Raw genomic sequence first — 20,008 nt, 5'->3', positions numbered from 1 at the left:
AGCTTGAATGAGGCTAAGTTATATTACACAGATTCATAGAACGGCTAATTTGTCTACTATTTTGACACTTGGCGTATATGTGACGATAATACACTATTAAAGAATCTGGTGTTGTTGTTACTATAAAGTTTGGATATCTACCTGTATTTACTGTTGATCCTTAAATATCGTGCTTTGTTACCTAGGTTATACTGACAGTCATTTTCCAAGCTTCTTCTCTGGAAACACAAGTTTCTCCTGTAACTGCATGATAATGTCAGGTCTATTTACATATTATTTCTGAGCCTAAAGGATATAAACTTTCCTTTTGGCTTACAATATTGATGTTTTCTATTTTCAAACATATTTTTTTTCCTATTTGTAAACAGGCACAAATATATGTTTATTATTATTCAAATCAAAACTAAATAATTTATACCTATTTCATCAATATACCAAACAGCACTTCATATGCTAATTAACTTAGAGAACGCATTCCTCAGTCTTCAAAAATGAGATTTTAGTTTCAATAAGCAAGTAATTACTATAAATATTTCAATTTTTGGGCGGGGGGGAAGGGGGAAGAGAACATGCAGAACCCCTCCCCCCCGTTTTTTTTAAAATGCCATCTAAATTTCCAAAAAATTTAGATCTCATTAGGTGCATAATGAAACATCTGGCTGAACTGAAATTTTAAGATTGCAGAACACAGTTAATCAAATTAGAACCTGGCTGAGACCCTGAGCCTAGCTTAAATGTAAGAACATAAGAACGTCCATACTGGGTCAGACCAAAGGACCATCTAGCCCAGTATCCTGTCTTCCGACAGTGGCCAATGCCAGGTGCCCCAGAGGGAATGAAAAGAACAGGTAATGACCAACTGATCTATCTCCTGTTTCCCATTCCCAGCTTCTGGCAAACAGAGGCTAGGGACACCATCCCTGCCCATCCTGGCTCATAGCCATTGATAGACCTATCCTCCATGATCGTATCTAGTTCTTTTTTAAACCCCATTATAGTTTTCATCTTCACAACATCCTCTGGCAAGGAGTTCCACAGGTTGACTGTGCATTGTGTGAAAAAATACTTGCTTTTATTTGTTTTAAACCTGCTGCCTATTAATTTCATCTGGTGATCCCTAGTTCTTGTGTTATGAGAAGTAGTAAACAACACTTCCTTATCTACTTTCTTTACACCAGTCATGATTTTATAGACTTCAATCATATCTCCCCTTAGCCGTCTCTTTTCCAAGCTAAAAGTCCCAGTCTTATTGATCTCTCCTCATACGAAAGCCATTTCATACCCCTAATCATTTTTGTTGCCCTTTTCTAAACCTTTTCCAAGTCCAATATATATATTTTTGAGATGGGACAACCACATCTGCACACAGCATTCAAGATGTGGGCGTGCCATAGATTTATATAGAGACAATATAATGTTTTCTGTCTTATTAGCTATCCCTTTCTTAATGATTCCCAACAGTCCTTCTGTTTGCTTTTTTGATGGCTGCTGCACATTGAGTGGATGTTTTCAAAGACCTATTGACAACGACACCGAGATCTCTTTCTTGAGTGGTAACGGGTAAATTAGATCCCATCGTTTTATATATATAGTTGGGATGATGTTTTCCAATGTGCATTACTGGGCATTTATCAACACTGAATTTCATCTGCCATTTTGTAGCCCCGTCACCCAGTTTTGCGAGATCCTTGTGTAACTCTTCGCAGTCTGCCTGGAAGTGAACTATCTTAAATAGGTTTCAGAGTAGCAGCCATGTTAGTCTGTATTCGCAAAAAGAAAAGGAGGACTTGTGGCACCTTAGAGACTAACAAATTTATTAGAGCATAAGCTTTCGTGAGCTACAGCTCACTTCATCACATCCCAAGTACTCCTTTTCTTTTATCTTAAGTAGGTTTGTATCATCTGAAAATGCTGCCACCTCACTGTTTACCCCATTCTCCAGATCATTTATGAATGTGTTGACCAGCGCTGGGCCCAGTCCAGACCCCTGGGGGACACCACTATTTACCCCTCTCCATTCCCGAGCATTTTTTCCTACCTTTTGTTTCCTCTCTTCTAGGCAGCTACCAACCCGTGCTGAATACGACGGGGCCTGCAGCAAACTCCCCCCATGGCACCCAGGAGAAGGGACACCCCGGCCGACCCCCGCGCTGAGAGCAGGTAGGGCTCGGAGAACAAGGCGACGCCCGGCCGGCTCGCCGGCGCACCTACCTGTAGGCGTTGTACTTGTGGATGGCTCTGTTCACGTTCTTCTCGTAGTTCGCCAGCTCTGCGGCCCGGGGCAATGGGAAGAGACACGGAGACATTTCTTACACGCGCTCGGGGCTGCCCGCTCGCTCCGAACCGGGTCTCACGCAAGCGCGGGCGGGTTAACGACCCCGGGGTAGTCCCGAGCACCGGGTGGCCCCTTGTCGGGCCGGCGACCGCGGCTCGGGGCCAGCGGCCTCAACCCAGCCCCTCACACGCGCCTTCCCCGACAGGCCACGCCCCGGCCGCAGAAGGCCGCTAGCGAACCCCCGCTCCTCTGCCCAGAGGCCCGGCGCAGCCCCCACTCGCTCGCCCAACCCACCGCTCAGGAAGTCGGTGATCCCCGCATTGGGGCTCTCCTGCGGCGCCTTCCGCTTGCTCATGGCGGCCTCGAGCCTAGCCCCAGCGGCCGGCAGCTACTAGGGCAGGGAGCGAGGATCGGATTAACCACAGCCTCCTCCTCCCCGCCCCGACGTGTGGGGCAGAAAGAACGACAGGGGGTGCATTGTGGGTAATTTAGCAACGTCTTATCAGCAATCGCGAGGCCTGCAGCACCATGGGAGCGGTAGTGTTTCTCTCGGCCTTCATCTCCCATCAGCCATTGCGGGGCCCGGGGCCCGATGGGAGCGGTGGTGTTCCTCTCGGCCTTCAACTCCCATCAGCCATTGCGGGGCCCGGGGCCCGATGGGAGCGGTGGTGTTCCTCTCGGCCTTCATCTTCCATCAGCCATTGCGGGGCACGATGGGAGCAGTGGTGTTCCTCTCGGCCTTCATCTCCCATCAGCCATTGCGGGGCCGGGGCACGATGGGAGCGGTGGTGTTCCTCTCGGCCTTCATCTCCCATCAGCCATTGCGGGGCCCGGGGCCCGATGGGAGCGGTGGTGTTCCTCTCGGCCTTCATCTCCCATCAGCCATTGCGGGGCCCGGGGCACGATGGGAGCGGTGGTGTTTCTCTCGGCCTTCATCTCCCATCAGCCATTGCGGGGCACGATGGGAGCAGTGGTGTTCCTCTCGGCCTTCATCTCCCATCAGCCATTGCGGGGCCCGGGGCACGATGGGAGTGGTGGTTTTTCTCTCGGCCTTCATCTCCTATCAGCCATTGCGGGGCCCGATGGGAGCCGTGCTGTATCTCTCGGCCTTCATCTCCCATCAGCCATTGCGGGGCCCGATGGGAGCGGTGCTGTTCCTCTCGGCCTTCAACTCCCATCAGCCATTGCGGGGCCGGGGCCCGATGGGAGCCGTGGTGTTTCTCTCGGCCTTCAACTCCCATCAGCCATTGCGGGGCCCGGGGCACGATGGGAGCGGTGGTGTTCCTCTCGGCCTTCATCTCCCATCAGCCATTGCGGGGCCCGGGCATGATGGGAGCGGTGGTATTCCTCTCGGCCTTCATCTCCCATCAGCCATTGCGGGGCCCCGGGGCACGATGGGATAAGTACTGTTTGCCTGTCCCGTATCCCATCAAGCATTGGGAGGCCCACGGCACCATGGAAGATGTAGTTCTCCACAGCCTCTCTCTTCTATCAGCCAGTGTGGAGCCGTGAAGCCTACGGCGTCAGAGGAGGTGTAGATTTCGCCGATTTCCATCTCCCAGCAGCTGCTGCAGGGCCCGGGAGTTCTCGTTTGCAGGGCGGCGTTGGTGGAAGCGGAAGTTGCCATGGCAGGCCGTGCCCTTAGTGAGTGACGCCATCAGCAGGAGGAAGAGGCAGTATCTGACTGTAGGTCCCTGGCCTCAGCGAGCCTACTCCTACTCTCCCCCCGCCTCCATTACTTCTATCTCCACACTCCCCCAGCTGCAGAACCAGGGCAACATCCCTTCTATTGCTTCTCCCCCTCCTTGGTCTCTGCTTTGTATTGGCTAATTCCTTGCTTGGCCTACTGTCTCGCTCCATAGCACTTGGGCAGGTGTGCAAACCTGTGGCGCTGCAGACCTAGTTGTCCATAGCTCTCAGTTGGGTGTAGAGTTGCTGGGGGGGTGGGAAAGTGACCTATTGTTGCTGCTTCCTCTAGTCCAGCGTTTCCCAAATTTTTTTGGCCACGGAACACTTTTTAGCCTACTATGGAACGCTTTTTTTTTTTTTTGGTAGTTGTCTGGTTTTCAAATAAAAAATTGCGTTATTTATGTTCAAATATATTTTATTTTATAAAACAAAGCAAAAATACAAATTTAAAATAACTTGAACTAACAATTTCTAACTAGAAAGCATGTATAAAGTAGTACAAAAATCAAGTGTAAGAGTCAAAATTAAATTCTAGATTCTTTCACGGAACACCTATTCACGTCGTATGGAACACCAGTGTTCCGCGAAACACAGTTTGGGAAACGCTGCTCTAGTCTAGTGGATGTGATCTAGAGCTGATGAGAGCTATCTGCTTCCCTGGTCTGAGCTGTAATGATCTGAAAAATGATGTGCAGATTGGCTGGCTGCTGTAGTGGAGAGAGTGGAGGTCCTGTTCTGGGGTATTCACACTGGCAGTTGAAAATCTGAGGTCACCAGGTTTTTCACCCTTTGCTCAGGCCATGGTGCTCTCCCAGTAGCAGTGTCTCAGGCAACAGCTTTCCCCAGGGCAGAGTGGCCTCAGCTTCAAGAGCAGACAGCAGGATCATCCTCCAAGTCTAGTCAGTGTGCCAGACCCACACTGAGCCCATGGCACTGATTCTCTGGGATTGGCACGTGGGAACTGGTTTGTCAGACCCACGCTGACCATTATGTGCTGTTGTATTTCCTAACATATCTCCTTCTTTTCTGGTTTTTCATGTAGGCTCTCCCGACTAAAGTGCATTTTCTGCTGGAGCATCTTCAAAAGTCTCTGAACAAATGAAGTAAACTTACAGGTGAAGGGTGGGTGGGGAGGAGGCTCCTTTGTTGGGACCTTATTGACCTGTCATTAACTCGGAGATGTAGCACAGTTGGGACAATCCCTCCCTGACTTGTGTGTGGGCTCATAGAGGCTTTTTGCTCCCTCTGGGCGGAGAGTGTGGCCTCTAGCAGAAGATAACATGGTTAGGGGGCCCAGCAGATGATATGGGGTGTGTGTTCCTCTGACGCCCCCTCCCCTCTGCCTCCAGAGCTGAGGAATGACAAGTCTGAGGAGCAGAGCAGCAGCTCCAGGAAGGAGGAGAGCAACATGAAGATGGAGTCTGAGGTTGGACCAGGTGAGTGGTGTGGAGTGGGATGTGCTGGACAATGTCAAGAATTGAGGAGACAACCAGGTATGAGCCTAGCGTCCAGAGAGATAGGGGCGGGTATCTGTAACCCTTCCCTGTTCCCTCTCACAGTTGGAGTCAAATTGGGATAGCCCCAGTACCAAAGATGACTCAGATGGCTGGTCCAGTTCCCATATATGTGTCTATCTGATACTGACCCTGTTGTGGTTAGATGTTTGTGACGCAGCAGGGAGGGGGGAGTGTTGACCTGGGAATGTGACAGGGGAATTTCACTGGGGATGGGAGACCTGAGAGCCTGTAACCTGAGCCGGGATGGGGAGGTAACACCTCTGCCCTGGAAACTGGACAAAGGATGCAGGAGAGAGCCTGCTGGGGGGGTTTTTGGTTTCAGTTTGGTGCTGGGTGGTGGAACTCAGAACCCCAGGGCTGGGGTCTGAGCTCTCTGCCCCTCAGAAGGACTTGACTGAGGGGTCCTGTTTGTAACCACAAGCTCTGTTTTAGACTGTGTTCCTACTGTCAAATAAACCTTCTGCTTTATTGGCTGGCTGAGAGTCATGGTGAATCCCAGGAAGAGGGGTGCAGGGCCCAGACTCCCTCACGCTCTGTGACAACTGGTGTCAGGGGTGGGATATACTGCACCCCGTGGATGGCGCTTCCTGCAGTAAGTGACTGGGGAACAGTAAAACGAAGGGGGATTGACGGGGACCAGGCGTGCTGAAGATTCAGAGAGAGACAATTTCAGGAGCGATTAACTCCTGGGAGTGTGTGACCAGAGAGAAGGACTTTTGCAATAACAGGGTCCCCTGGGGGATTGCAGCAAGTGGTCCCAGGGGCGGAGGAATCTGCAGCTCGACCCTGGCAAAGAGGTGGTGACCTCAAGAAGGATTGGCACTCTAGGGATTCTTCCTGGAAACTGTGGAAAGCCGCACAGGCCTGCGAGTGGCCAGCAGAGAGATGTATGCTAAACGCCTTAAGAGTGACCTGGTGGAGGCAGAGGGGGCTGCACATTGGGAGGTCCACCAAGGAACAGCTGATTGCCCAGTTGGAGGAGAAGGATTGCTTGGATGGCCCAATCCCTGTCCCTGAGGGAAGCCGCCCGGTGGACGCAGTGTGGGCCTTGGGGCTTGACCAGGCTGGGAGGGGTCAGAGTACTGCTGAGGACATCCCGAGACCCTTCCTACCTATACCTAGGGGAGGGGTTAGGGGAAGCCCAGCTAATACCGAGGGCACCCTGACCCCAGCAGCCAGCAGGGGATCCTCCTGGCGGAGCTCCCCATCCCTGGAGCGGAGGCGGCTGGAATGGGAGAGGGAGATGAAAATGAGGGAGCTGGAGGATCATGAAAAGCAGCGTCAGCATGAGCGGGAGGAGAAGGAGAAACAGAAGCAGCATGAAGAGAAGCAGGGCTGGAGCTGGCCAGGCTGAGGAGCAGTGGGGCCCCGGCTGCGGTGAGTGAGGGGGGACCCAAGACTGCAAGGAGCTTTGATAAGTGCTTCCTGGCCCAGCGTAAGGTGGGGGAGGACATAGATAGCTTCCTGACAGCTTTTGAGAATGCCTGCGAGATGCACAGGGTTGACCCTGCGGACAGGCTCCAGTTTTTCACCCCCTTACTGGACCCCAAAGCTGTGGAGGTGTACAGCCGAATGAAAGAGGCAGAGGCAGGGGACTACGAACTGTTCAAAAAGGCCCCGCTCCATGAGTTTGGGCTGACCCCCGAGATGTACTGGAAAAGGTTCTGAAGTCAGCATAAAATACCTGAGGTCACATCCTACATCTGGTCAACCGAATGCAGGGATATACCCGCAAGTGGGCAGCTGGGGCCCAAATTAAAGAGGACCTGCTTGACCTAATTGTACTGGAGCAACTGTATGAACAGTGCCCTTCTGACCTGAGGTTATGGTTGGTGGACAAAAAGCTAGAGAACCCACAGCAGGCAGGGCAGCTGGCCGACAAGTCTGAACAGTCGGTCAGGGGGTAGCAGGGAGGAGTCCCAAAAGAACAGGCCCCCCACGATGCAGAGAGAGAGTCACCATGGGACCTCCCAGCGGGGAAATGTGGAGAACCCCCTCCTAAGGGGAACGCCTGGTGTCAGGACCATCCGACCCGCTCAAGGGGACCAATGTGACATGAGCTGCTATCACTGTGGCCAGAGAGGCGACGTACGGACCCAGGGCCCCAGGCTCGGACAGACTGAGCAGACCTGAGCTACCCAGGGTTAACTGGGTAGGGATCCAGCTGGATGAGGGACTGACGGCCCAGGCAAGGGGGGCTGCCAGCTTACCACCTGCTCAGGAGGGAAGAGTACCCCAGGCCAGCTCCTCCAGAAGGCGGGATGCTTTGGACTCAGGGTTCTTGGTTTACAGGGTGGGCGCATGGCTGTCCCTCCGGAGAGAGTGCCTTGTTCCCCTGGGGGTGGATGGGAGGAAGGTCAATGGATACTGGGATATGGGCGCGGAGGTGACGCTGGCCTGGCCCGAGGTGGTGGCCCCAGATCGGGTGGTGCCCAACACCTACCTGACCCTGATGGGGGTGGGCGGGACCCCATTCAAGGTGCCCGTGGCAAGGGTACACCTGAAATGGGGGGCCAAGGAGGGGGCCAAGGATGTGGGGGTGCACCACCATTTGCCCACTTAGGTTTTGGTGGGGGGACCTAGAGGACTGGCCAAGCAACCCACAGAACGCCCTGGTTCTGACCTGTAGCCAGAGCTGGCGAGGGGCACTGCGCCCCGACCTTGGGGAGGGTACCACACTGGAGGCGCAGGAGCCTACGCTGGTGGGGAGGGAGCACCGAGGGTCACGGCTCAGAGAGGCTGTGGCCTCAGACCCGGCCAGTGAGAGGGAACCGATCCCCATCCCTTCCCCAGCCGCTGAGTTCCAGGCCGAGTTGCAGAAAGATCCCTCCTTGCGGAAGCTCAGGGACCTGGCCGACCTCAACGTGGTACGGACCATGAGGAGAGGTTGCCAGGAGAGGTTTCTGTGGGAGAAGTGGTTCCTGTACCGAGAACGGGCTCCCCCAGGGGAAGTGGAGTCCTGTGGGATCAGGAGGCAGCTGGTGGTCCCCCAGAAGTATCACCGCAAGCTACTGTACCTGGCCCATGACATCCCCCTTTCAGGGCACCAGGGAATCCGGCGCACCCAGCAGAGGTTGCTACAGAACTTTTACTGGCCTAGGGTCTTTACCACTGTCCAGCAGTATTGCCGATCCTGTGACTCCTGTCAGAGGGTGGGGAAGGCCCAGGACAAGGGGAAAGTGGCTTTGAAACCTTTGCCCATCATAGAGGAACCTTTCCAGAAGGTGGCCATGGACATAGTGGGACCTTTCAACAAGACGTCCTGGTCGGGGAAGAAATACATTTTGGTGGTGGTAGATTTCGCCACTGGCTACCCTGAGGCAGTGCCCTTAGCTTCCATTGAAGCAGACACCATGGCAGATGCGCTCCTGACCATTTTCAGCCGAGTGGGGTTCCCCAAGGAAGTCTTGAGAGACCAAGGATCCAACTTCATGTCGGCCCCACTCCAGTGCTTGTGGGAGAAATGTGGGGTCTGGCACAACTGGGCCTCAGCTTATCACCCCCAGTCCAGTGGGCTGGTGGAGAGGTTCAATGGGACGCTAAAGATGATGCTGAAAACCTTTGAGTCCGCACCCGCAGGATTGGGACAAGTACTTACGATCAGGTGATGGTTCCCATCCCCGTGAGAAAGAACAAACTACGGGCCGCCTGGGAGGGCCCTTTCAAGGTTGTCAAGCAGCTAAATGAGGTAAACTATGTGGTGGAACTGTCTAACCGGGCGCACCACTGCCGGGTGTACCATGTGAATATGATGAAGCCATATTACGCCGGGGGAATGTGGTGTTGGCCGTGTGTGGACATTGGGAGGAGCAGAGAGATGACCCTTTAGTAGATCTATTCCCTGAGACCAGAGCTGGTTCATTCCTGGAAACAATTCCCCTCTCGGATCAGCAAGCTGAGATCAGAGGGGTGCTGCATCCGTACTGACAGCTGTTTTCCAACCAGCCTGGACGCACTAATCTGACTGTCCACCAGATGCAGACAGGATCGCACCCGCCGATAAGATGCTCCCTCTTCCGAGTCACAGTGAAAACTGCTCAGGACCTGGAAAGAGAGGTCAGGGACATGCTGGCTTTGGGGGTGATCCAGCCCTTGGGTATCGCCGGTGGTGCTGGTCCCCAAAAAGGACAGGTCGATCCGGTTCTGTGTGGACTATCGGAAGCTCAGTGCCATCACTGTATCTGATGCCTACCCCATGCCCAGGCCTGATGAGCTCCTAGACAAACTGGGAGGAGCTCGATACCTTACCACCATGGATCTTACAACGGGCTACTGGCAAGGGCCGCTGGATGCAGATGTCCAGCTGAAATCTGCCTTTATCACCCCTCTGGGGCTCTATGAGTTCCTGACCCTGCCTTTCGGCCTCAAGGAAGCGCCAGGCTGGAAGCTCCTGGTGGATCAGCTACTGAAGGGGATGGAGAGTTTTGCCATGGCGTATATTGATGACATCTGTGTCTTTAGCCAGACCTGGGAGGACCATGTGTCCCAGATTAGACAAGCGCTGGACCGATTCCAGGAGGTTTGGGCTGACCATAAGGTTCGCCCAGGTAAGATACTTCAGCCATCGGGTGGGGAGTGGCTGCCTAAAGCCAGAACCAGCTAAGGTGGAGGTGATCAGAGACTGGCCCGCTCCCCACACCAAAAAGCAGCTCCAAGCCTTTATTGGGTTGGCAGGATACTATTGAAGGTTTGTGCCCCGCTTTAGCGCCGTAGCCACCCCCATCACCGAGCTGTGCAAGAAGGGGAAGCCAGACAAGGTGGTCTGGACCGAGCAGTGCCAGGAGGCTTTCCAGGCATGGAAGGAGGCTCTGGTCAGTGGCCCAGTTCTGGCAAACCCAGACTTTGACAAGCCCTTTATGGTGTTCATCGACGCCTCAGATACGGGACTGGGGGCGGTGTTAATGCAGGAGGATGAAAAGGGGGAGAGACACCCCATCGTGTACCTGAGCAAGAAGTTGCTATCCCGGGAGCAACACTATGCGGCCATCGAGAAGGAATGCCTGGCCATGGTGTGGGCCCTCAAGAAACTAGAGCCATATTTCTTTGGGCGACGCTTCACCGTGTACAGCGACCACTCTCCCCAGACCTGGCTGCACCGGATGAAAGGTGCCAACGCCAAATTCATGAGGTGAAGCCTGCTTCTGCAGGATTATGACATGGACGTGGTCCATGTGAAGGGAAGTGTCAACATGATAGCGGATGCGTTGCCCCGGAGAGGGGTCCTGAACTTCCCCAGGTCACTGGTCAGAGTGACCCCGCTCAGTTCAGTCTCGAAGAGGGGAGAGATGTGACGCAGCACGGAGGGGGAAGTGTTGACCTGGGAATGTGGCAGGGGAGTTTCACTGGGGATGGGAGACCTGAGAGCCTGTAACCTGAGCGGGGAGGGGGAGGTAACACCTCTGCCCGGGAAACTGGACAAAGTCTGCAGAAGGGAGCCTGCTGGAAGGGTTTATGGTTTCAGTTTGGTTCTGGGTGGTGGAACTCGGGGAACCCCAGGGCTGGGGTCTGAGCTCCCTGCCCCCCAGAAGGACTTGACTGAGTTGTACCCACAAGCTCTGGGTGGGTTGTACCCACGAGCTCTGTTTAGACTTTGTTCCTATTGTCCAATAAACCTTCTGCTTTACTGGCTGGCTGAGAGTCACGGTGAACCCCAGGAAGAGGGGTGCAGGGCCCCGACTCCCCCATGCTCCGTGACAATGTCGATAGATGTTTGGTGCATCTGTGTATTCTTCCTGTGTGCTGCCCCAGCTCTACGCAGACAGCTGGCACAGCAGACCTCAAGCAAACCACCCAATGACCACAAGATCCGTTAAGGTACGAAGGCACCAGGCCAGATTTATTGTCGAAAGCACAGTAATAGCACCTGATAGACTCTACAAGGATACTAAGACATATATGCCTGTGACAATGGATGCTGCTCAGTGGATGGCGGGACGTTTCATTCTCTCTTTGGCTGGACCAAGACACTCTCTGAGATACCTCTTTATACCCTGATACAAACAAGTTATGTACCGCCCCACAGTTAGTTACTGTCTTTTGACATTGTTAGTTATTACCCATAACCTTGTACACGTTGGTTCTATCAAAACATTTCTATTACGTACTGTCATCCTGACCTTATATTTTAGGAGGGGTCAATGTATTCCTGTTATTGTTGGGAAATGTTTTTGTACCGTTCTTGATATCAGGATGTTCTGGAACAACTTGATATCGGGATGTGTTTGTGTGAGTACTCTGTGCCTAGCACTTCTTAGGAATGTGTATTTCTGCAATATCAGCCCTGTTCTTGCCAGATTCTGTGAGCAGGTCCTGCCTCATACCAGGCCTCTGATACAAGGGCCTATGTCTCAGGCGCTCTTCCTCCTACACCTGTCACCATGCCCTCCACAGCTGCCTCCCCGCTGTGTTCATGATTTTTCAAGGAAGATGTAGTTAGCCATTATTGGAAACTCTATTTAATCTAAGTCCTTGTATGATAACCTTTATATGATGAAATAAGATTTACAGGAATTTGCATCATATTTGACTTGGGTACCTGGATGGAGGCCTAAGTCGCTTCAAGGGAACTGTGTTGTTTGGACTTTTGAGTAACCAATAAGGTAATACAGAGGCTGTTTTATGCTAGCTTGGTAAATCTAAGTATTGAATTATCCACCAGCTTTGGCGTTTGCCTGCCCCATTTTTTGCAGTTCACCCTAATTGAGTGACCTCGGCTCACCTCCATATTGGTGCACATAACAAAATTCATTCCACACATGAGTGGGAAAAATTAGAGGGAACACTGGATCTGAATATGTGTGTCCTCCACATACAAGTGTTCTCTCTTTCTGTTTTCAGTTCTTTCTGGCACAGGATAGATGAGAGAATGGCCAACCTGGACCAGAGACCAGGAGGAGGAGCAGCCACCCAGAGCCCATTCAGCAGAATGGAAACCAGACTGTGATCTGTGGAGTAGGTGCACATGGAAATTTGCTTGAGTTAAGCATTGAGAGAGGGCTGTAAATGCTCTTGTCTATAGACAGAGATGTGTTGAGTTAGCATAGGGTAGGTCACTGAAAGCAAAGTCCCTGAATCTCTCTGGGGCATGTGAAGGTTGGGGGAACCCTGGCTTCCCGCCCAGGGAAGGGAAAGTAAGTTTTCCTGAACTATAGTTAAATTTGCAAATAGCCTGTAACTAGAGATACTCAGTCCTCAACTCTCTTCCTTCCACATCACTGGATGTGAGTGGTTACTGTATTCTGCTCCTCGTCTGTACTGACTCTAGCTTTCTTCAGAGGACGTGAGCATTCTGGTTAGGTAAAGACCTCTCTGGGATAAAGGCAAGGGGAAGGGACTGAGTACTTTGGATCCAGGAGCAGCCAGGTGCTTCTTCATTTAGCCAATCCTGTCTCAGAAGGGGGACAGTGGGGTAGGAAAAATCCCTTGGAATAGCAAGCACTGAAGCCAAATACCATTGCAGTCTCTGCCACTAACTTTTTTCTTGGGTTGTGTTTTCTGCAGGGGAAAACTGGTGGAGCAGAAGTTCAGCTCTGTCCCAAGATGGCGAGCGAGACCACCCTGACCTCGAGACAGATGTCAGGCAAGACCATATGAGAGGAAAGTTGCTGTTGCTGTCAGTAAAGTAAGCGTTTGTCTGGTAAAGACTGTGATAGCCCTGATGACTACAGAGAGTGCTTCCCTTTAGCTGGGGCTTAGTTTCTAATAAAAGGTTCCCTACTAGCTCTGGGTGCTGAGGGAGAATTTCCCCATCTTGGGATCTGCTGATCTTCCATGGCAGGGAGGAGCGTGTCCTCCCAAACAGAGGGCTGGAACCGGGAAAGTGACCACAGATGCTGATTTTCTTGCTTTCCTTTTGTTTCTCTCTTCTCTTTGTTAGCCAACACACTGTCTTCCTGCCTGTCCTGCTACTGTCTCCCTTCACAGACTTGTACACCTGCCCATGTCCTGTTGCGATTCAGACATATAGGTGTCTATAGCTTTCTGTCCCGGTGGATGGATAGTGGTCGTGTTGGGTACAGATATATGATGGGGAGAGGATGAAAATCATGCAGGGTAGTGGGCGCTAGAGTGGAGTGGTAACTGTCGGTGTTGACGGAGTCTCTGTTCTTCGGGTGGGGCCAGTGTAGATGGGGAGAGGGAGGCAGGGATGAGGGCAAGATTTCATGACCAATAGAGCTTTGTGTAGTGATGGCTCTTGCTTAGCTTATTTGCTGGGCTTGCAGAGGAATTGCCCAGGAGTGACAGCCAGAGGAGAAGCTGGCAGAGTGGACCTGAGCAGCCTACACATCCTTCTAAGCAGATATGAACAGTCCTCAGCTTTCTGCCTTCAGCATAACTGGCTGTGAGTAAGCGGTCAGTGTCTTGAATGCCTCATCTGTGCTCCCTCTAGTTTTCTTCACAGGCCGTGAGCTTCCTCGTCAGTCACGGGGCTCTGTGGGATTAAGGCTGGAGAAGGGACAAGAGTCACTCTGCACAGGAGACTATGTCGGGTACCGTTGCAATGGGTGCTTTCTAGTTGTAGCTCTAAAGGCATAATGGGAGGAGGGTTGCAGGCGGAGCCCTGGGGTGCGGTAGATGCGAGAAGAAAACCCTATGTGACGTTGCCGACTGAGATGCTAGCTTGTTTTTGTTTTTCCCCCTTGGGCTGGGTTTAGTGCCAAGGGAAAAGAAGTGGAGGGTCCAAGTCCACTCCCCTCATGCGATGGAAAGCGAGGGAGAGCAGGATACTGCGAGCACTGTTGATGCCAGCCAAGAGCCATCCAGCTGGGAGCGGAGCAGCTGTTGGTGAGGGCTTTGCTCATGGCCCACCTGCCTCCATACTGGGACTTCTTGTTAGCTGGGGCTGGGTTTGTACGAAAAGGTTCCTGACTAGCTGTGGCTACGAGGGAGACAAAGTTCCTATTTTCAGGGGCTGCTTTTTAATCTGCCCAGGAGTGTAGTGTTCTCCCTAGCAGATGGTTAGATTCAGGAGGTCACTCCAAGTGCTGAATTGCTTTTCTTCCTCCCATGTTTCTCTCTCTCTAGTGTGTTGGCCAACACAGATGTGCATGCTTGTTCCTTCACCCACTTACTTTCCTGGTCCTTCTTGCATGAACAGAGAGCAACAATACCCGAAGTCCAAATGTGCAAACAATTTGATGTTTTTTGGGGTGAATTTCCAGCAAGCATGATTCCAGTTTCCTTCCTTAGTGTCCCCCTTCCCAGCTCTGACACCACAGAGCCTTACACCTGTGTCCCTGTTCCCATTCCTGCCCTTAGCCAAACATGATTCCAATTTCCCCACCCCCATTCCCTGTTCCCATTTCCACCTTTAGCAAAACACAATTCCAATTTCCCCTCCCCACACACCCATCCACCCACTCACTTCCTGATTGATTGCACACTATATAGTAAAACTTGAGTTCTGCTTAGCTATACCTTAACCAATCATTTTCCTGAAATTTAACTAATCAATCCTAACATATTGTAACATGATTATGGAACCAATTATATCCCACCACCTTAATTTGTTGACACCCAGCAAAATTAATTATACAGCAGACAGGAACAATCACAGAACCAGACAGAGATTATACAGACAAATAATAGCAAAGTGGGAACTATAATGACAAAACAATACAGATGTGAGGATTTCACATCCTAGATATTGATAAGTGATTTCTTGCCAGACAGGATGCTATCAAATTAAGTTTCCTTTTACAACTTCTAGGCACTTCCCTTTCTCTGGAGGCAATAGGCATTATCAGGACAGAATTGTATTCCTAACAGCCCAATAGCACCTTATTTCAACGTGACTAGTTTGGAATGTGAGGCTGTGACTGTTCACTTCCCAGCTTATGGCTGCCTCTGTTGCTTAGCCAGAGATCTCTTAGCCTAAGAACAGGGCCTCAGACTGTCACAGTAAGAGAAGGACCTTACACCGGCAGACAGTGATTTTTATTATTTCTTTTATACTTCTATAACTAGCTAAGTGATAAGAATACACCTAAATTCTTAGCGTATAGGCCGTTACAGACAGGCCTGAATATCTATATCCTAACAATGCTCCTTCTTCTTGCCTCTCTTGGTACTGTCTCTCTTCACAGGAAATGGGCATGGGTGCTGTTTGTGCATCCTCACAGGCTTGGACTCGAGAGCCTGCAGAACGGGAGGGATGTGTGTCACAGTGCTGACAGGAGGGTAGATCAACAGCCAATTGACCCATCAGTGTTCAATCTGTGTCTTGTACTGCAATGGGGGGTGATGTACAATGGATGGGAGAGGGAGGGAGGTATTGGAAGATCTCATGCACCTGTAGCATTTTTGACAGTGCTGGCTTTTCCATGGTTTATTTGCTGTTCTTGCAGAGGCCTGATCAAGGCCAGTGGAGCAGTCCAGAGCCCCAGCCGGAGGAGGAGCATCTAGAGGAAGTGGACCTGCACTATCTAGACATTCCACTTGGTAGTGGAGCTGAGGAGTGCTCTTGTGCTGTTGGAGGAGCAGGTGTGTATTTTTGTGAAATGGTATCTCTCTCTCTGGTATCTGCATAGTGAGGAGCCTCCTTGAGAACAGAGAAATGCTTCTCATTTCCATGGGATGGGTCCTGGGGAAGGTAGAGCTCTGCCTGTGGCTAGTAATTGTCTGGGATTGTCCCTTTCCTCCCCATAACTAGTTTCGCACCGGTCTCCCTCCTTCACATTTAGAGATGCTCTGTAGCTTCTAGTCTGTCTTTCCACATCACTGGGTTTGAGTCACTGGGCATCACATTGGGTATGGAACTGGAGAACAATCATCCCTTTCTTCAAGAGGTCACAATATCCTGGGTAGGGCATGGGTTTTGTGGGCTGAGGGTGTGGAGAGATCTGGAAGGCTGTAGTTGCTTATGAGTGATGAGCATTTTAGGCTCTGGGTAGGCTGGAGAGGAATAGAGAAGGGGGCTCCAATGACCAGCAGCCAGGTGAGACATCTGTCTGTCTTCCACGTGCAGTGCTGGCCTAGTTTACAAGTGTTCTCTATTTTTTCTCTTTTCAGTTCCTAATGAGATTGGGTAGATGAGAGAATGGCCAACCTCTGGCGGAGACCAAAGAAGGAGTAGTCACCCTGAGCCCATCCTTATGGACGGAAGTCAGACGGTGATCTGCAGAGTAAGAACAAATGGAAATTTGCTTAAGTTAAGTATTAAGAGAGGGCTGTGAAGACTGTTGTCGGTGGAGAGAATTTGTTAGTATGGAGTGGACCCTTGAAGAAAGGCCTCTGCTTCTACTGGGACACGATAAGCTTAAGGGAATCCTTTGTGCCCTCTCAAGGAGTTGTCAGGTGCTATAGAGTCTTCCTGAAGTCAGCTAGCTTTGTGGAGAGCAACTTGACTGTAACAAGAGATGCTTGGTTCTCCAGTCTCTTCCTTCTACATCACTGGGTGAGCTTCCCTGGTCATGTCACTCTAGTTCTCCTGTCTGAAACAGGCTGCATTTAGTAGAGGACGTGAGCAGGGGTCTGAGAGTAGCCCTCGGCCTGTCTTCTCCACTCACCAGGTTGCACCACCCACGGCATGTGGAGGGTCCAGGTCTCTGCACAGCACGCTGGACTGACCTGCTCCAGCCCGAGCTCCTGGATCCTAACCTTTGCAGTCGCTGCTCCCCGAGGGCTCGGTTGGTCCTGGAGTTGGACCCCCATGTGGGTGACTCTTAGGGTCTGTGAGTGGTCGAAGGGCAGCAGGGAACTGAGGAGCAGCCACAGCCCCGAGACCCCAACCAGAACAAGGACAAGATGGGGGAGCGTTGTGGCTGCCCGCATCACTGCACCACCTAGCACAGCAGTTGACCCACCCTGCCTGGCTGTGACTTCCAGCTTCTGGCCTCTGACCTGGTGAAGGGCTGGAGCCTCTGAGGGGAGGAGTATCAGAGGGGTAGCCATGTTAGTCTGTATCCACAAAATCAACGAGGTGGCACCTTAAAGACTAACAGATTTATTTGGGCATAAGCTTTCTTCAGATGCGTGGAGTGAAAGTCTTTAAGGTGCCACCAGACTCCTTGTTGTTTTTGAGGGGAGGAGGCGGAACTTGTACTTGGGTGAGGAAGGGGCAAGGCCTCATGGTGGAGGGGGGAATGCAGCTGCCACAATTTTCTGTCTACCCCATCTCAGCACCCTCCATGAGGAAGGGGCTGGTGCTGCCCCTGCTGGCCACAGGCTGTCACTGCTCCTCCAGGGCAGATGCACTCTGCGCATTACCCCAACTGGCCACCAGGTGTCATTGCTGGTCCAAGGCAGACACCCCATGCACTACACCAACTGGCCACCGGGTATCACTGCAGCGCTGTGGGGGAAAATGCTTTGTGCATTACCTTGAGTGGCCAGGTGGTGTCACTGTTGCTCCATGGGGTGAAATGCTTTGTGCATTACCCTGAGTGGCCACCCAGTGTCATTGTTGCTCCATGGGGAAAGTGCCACGCAATGTCACTGTTGCTCCACCAGAGAAATGCTTTGCTCATTACCTGGACTGGCCAGCCAGTGTCACTTGCTCCCTGGGGAAAATGCTCTGTGCATAACCCTAACTTTCCACCAGGTGTCACTGTTGCTCCAGGGCAGCGGCACTCTGCGCAATATGCCGAGTGGCCTATAAGATAAATGCGTGGTAAAGGCTGAGTACAGACGGCTGCTTCCCTTTAGGTGGGTCTTGGTTTCTAATAAAAAATGGAGGAAATTCTCCTCCCCCACCCAGAATAAAGACGAGAATTTCCTCCATCTTGGAAGCAGCTGATCTTTCAGGAGAGGGAAAAGCATGTTCACCTGAGCAGTGGCCTGGAACCAGGAAGGTGACTACAGGTGCTGAGTTTATCCTTCTTCCTATGTTTCTCTCTCTCTCTCCTCTCTCATATGTTGGCCAACCTGTGCGCTCGCGCTCTCTCTCTCCTTGTACTGTCACCTTGCATAGAATATGGGCAATGGTGCATGCTCACAGGCTTGGTCTGGAGAGCCTGCAACCCACTGGGGCATTGGAAGGGAGAAGAGAGTCATGATGGGTACTAGATCCTCCATTGATAGTGGTGGGGGTGACTGTGGGAGTTGACTCTGACTCTGTTCATAAAGTGGGGCTGATCTACAGTGGATGGGAAAGAGGGGGCAGCATCTCATACACCAATAGAACTTTGGGCAGTGATGGCTCCTGCTTGGGTTATTTGCTGTGCTTGCAGGGGGATCGTTCAGGAGCCCCAGTCAGAGGAAAGGCTGGAAGAAGTGGACCTGAGCAGCCTGGACATCTTTCTGAGCAGAGATGAACAGTACTCAGCTTTCTGCCTTCTCCATGATTGGCTGTGAGTGAACAATTATGGCACTCGATTGCTCATCCATACCATTCTCTTTTTCTTCAGAGGCCGTGAGCCTCCTCATTGGGCACGGGGCTCTGTGGGATTAAGACCAGGGCAAGGGACAATAGTAGTCTCTTCACAGTGACTCTCTTGGTGTGATGAAGTGGGAGTGTTCTTAATGTTTTTTTCTGAATACTGTGTGGGTCCCTCAGTTTTCTCCAGGCATTTCTTAGTATCTAGGTGGTGGGATAAGGCTGTGTGATTGTTGCAGAGCCCAAGAGGGTCAGTGTGATGGTGTCTGCACAGAGAATGGCTGACACCTTGTCTCCTGGCAACTGATGGCCTGGGCCCCTGCCCTGCAAGGTGCCAACTGACGGTGTTGGAGAACAAAGAGGTCAGGTGGCCTTCTGGCCTGGGAAAGAGACAAAGGCTAGAGGAGAGGCGGGAGAGTTACAGTTTGGAGCTGGCTGGGGAAATGGAGGGAGGCCCAGATGGGGCTCTGAGCTCCCTGGCCCCCAAGATGGACCTGACTGAGGGGTCCTGTTTCATGTACCTACAAGCTCTGTTTTGCACCCTGTTCCTGTCGTCTAATAAACCTTCTGTTTTATTGGCTGTCTGAGAGTCACGTCTGATTGTGGAATTGGGGTGTAGGGCCCTCTGGCTTCCCCAGGAGCCCTGCCTGTGCGGATTTGCTGTGGGAAGCGCAAGGTGTGAGAAGGGGATGCTGAATGTTTCGAGGTCAGACCCAAGAAGGAAGAAGCTGTGTAAGCTTCTTGCCCTGGAGACAGTATGCTCACAGAGAGAAGGCTTGCTCTCCCAGAGTCCTGACTGGCTTTGTATGGAGTAGTTCCAGAGCATCGCCCGGTGACTCCGTGACACTTGGATGCAGGTGCAACGGGCTGCTTAACATACAATGTAAAAACAGCAATACTGAGTCAGACCAAAGGTCCATCTAATCCAGTATCCTGTCTTCTGACAGTGGCCAATGCCAGGTGCTTCAGAGGAAATGAACAGAACATGTAATCACCAAGTGATCCATCCCCTGTTGCCCATTCCCAGCATCTGAAAAACAGAGGATAAGGACACCGTCCTTGCCCATCCTGACTAATAGCCATTGATGGACCTATTCTCCATGAATTTACCTAGGTTTTTTTTTTTTTTTGAACTCTGTTATAGTCTTGGCCTTCACAATATTCTCTGGCAAGGAATTCCACAGGTGGAGTGTGTGTTGTGTGCTTTTTAAT

At 51.8% G+C, this 20,008-nt stretch overlaps 2 protein-coding genes across 11 annotated transcripts in view; one reads left to right on the top strand and one right to left on the bottom strand.

Annotated features, from left to right (window-relative positions):
* Positions 1 to 11,254, bottom strand: part of POLB (DNA polymerase beta) — a 33,050-nt gene extending 21,796 nt beyond the window's left edge. The window contains exons 1-3 of one of the 3 annotated variants that reach the window (XM_043503079.1): positions 11,236 to 11,254; positions 2,570 to 2,643; positions 2,212 to 2,269 (exon numbers count right to left, since the gene is read on the bottom strand). In XM_043503079.1, the coding sequence (XP_043359014.1) occupies positions 2,212 to 2,269; positions 2,570 to 2,630 (119 nt within the window). In that variant the 5' untranslated portion in view covers positions 2,631 to 2,643; positions 11,236 to 11,254. Of the gene's footprint in view, positions 1 to 2,211; positions 2,270 to 2,569; positions 2,869 to 11,235 lie in introns of those variants that run through there. The other 2 variants (XM_038384923.2, XM_043503080.1) reach the window with 2 other exon arrangements.
* Positions 3,686 to 20,008, top strand: part of LOC119848590 (zinc finger protein 26-like) — a 67,261-nt gene continuing 50,938 nt past the window's right edge. For 5 of the 8 annotated variants that reach the window (XR_006277135.1, XR_006277134.1, XR_006277132.1 and 2 more), the window contains exons 1-7: positions 3,704 to 3,961; positions 5,007 to 5,079; positions 5,314 to 5,400; positions 12,319 to 12,432; positions 12,982 to 13,102; positions 15,828 to 15,963; positions 16,492 to 18,770. The gene's annotated coding sequence lies outside the window, so the exon portion shown is untranslated. Of the gene's footprint in view, positions 3,962 to 5,006; positions 5,080 to 5,313; positions 5,401 to 12,318; positions 12,433 to 12,981; positions 13,103 to 15,827; positions 15,964 to 16,491; positions 18,771 to 20,008 lie in introns of all 8 variants that reach the window. The other 3 variants (XM_043503087.1, XR_006277136.1, XR_006277137.1) reach the window with 3 other exon arrangements.

Source organism: Dermochelys coriacea, chromosome 26 (assembly GCF_009764565.3).
Source record: "Dermochelys coriacea isolate rDerCor1 chromosome 26, rDerCor1.pri.v4, whole genome shotgun sequence".
Taxonomy (NCBI): Eukaryota; Metazoa; Chordata; order Testudines; family Dermochelyidae; genus Dermochelys; species Dermochelys coriacea.
This window is presented reverse-complemented; position numbering and strand designations above follow the sequence as displayed.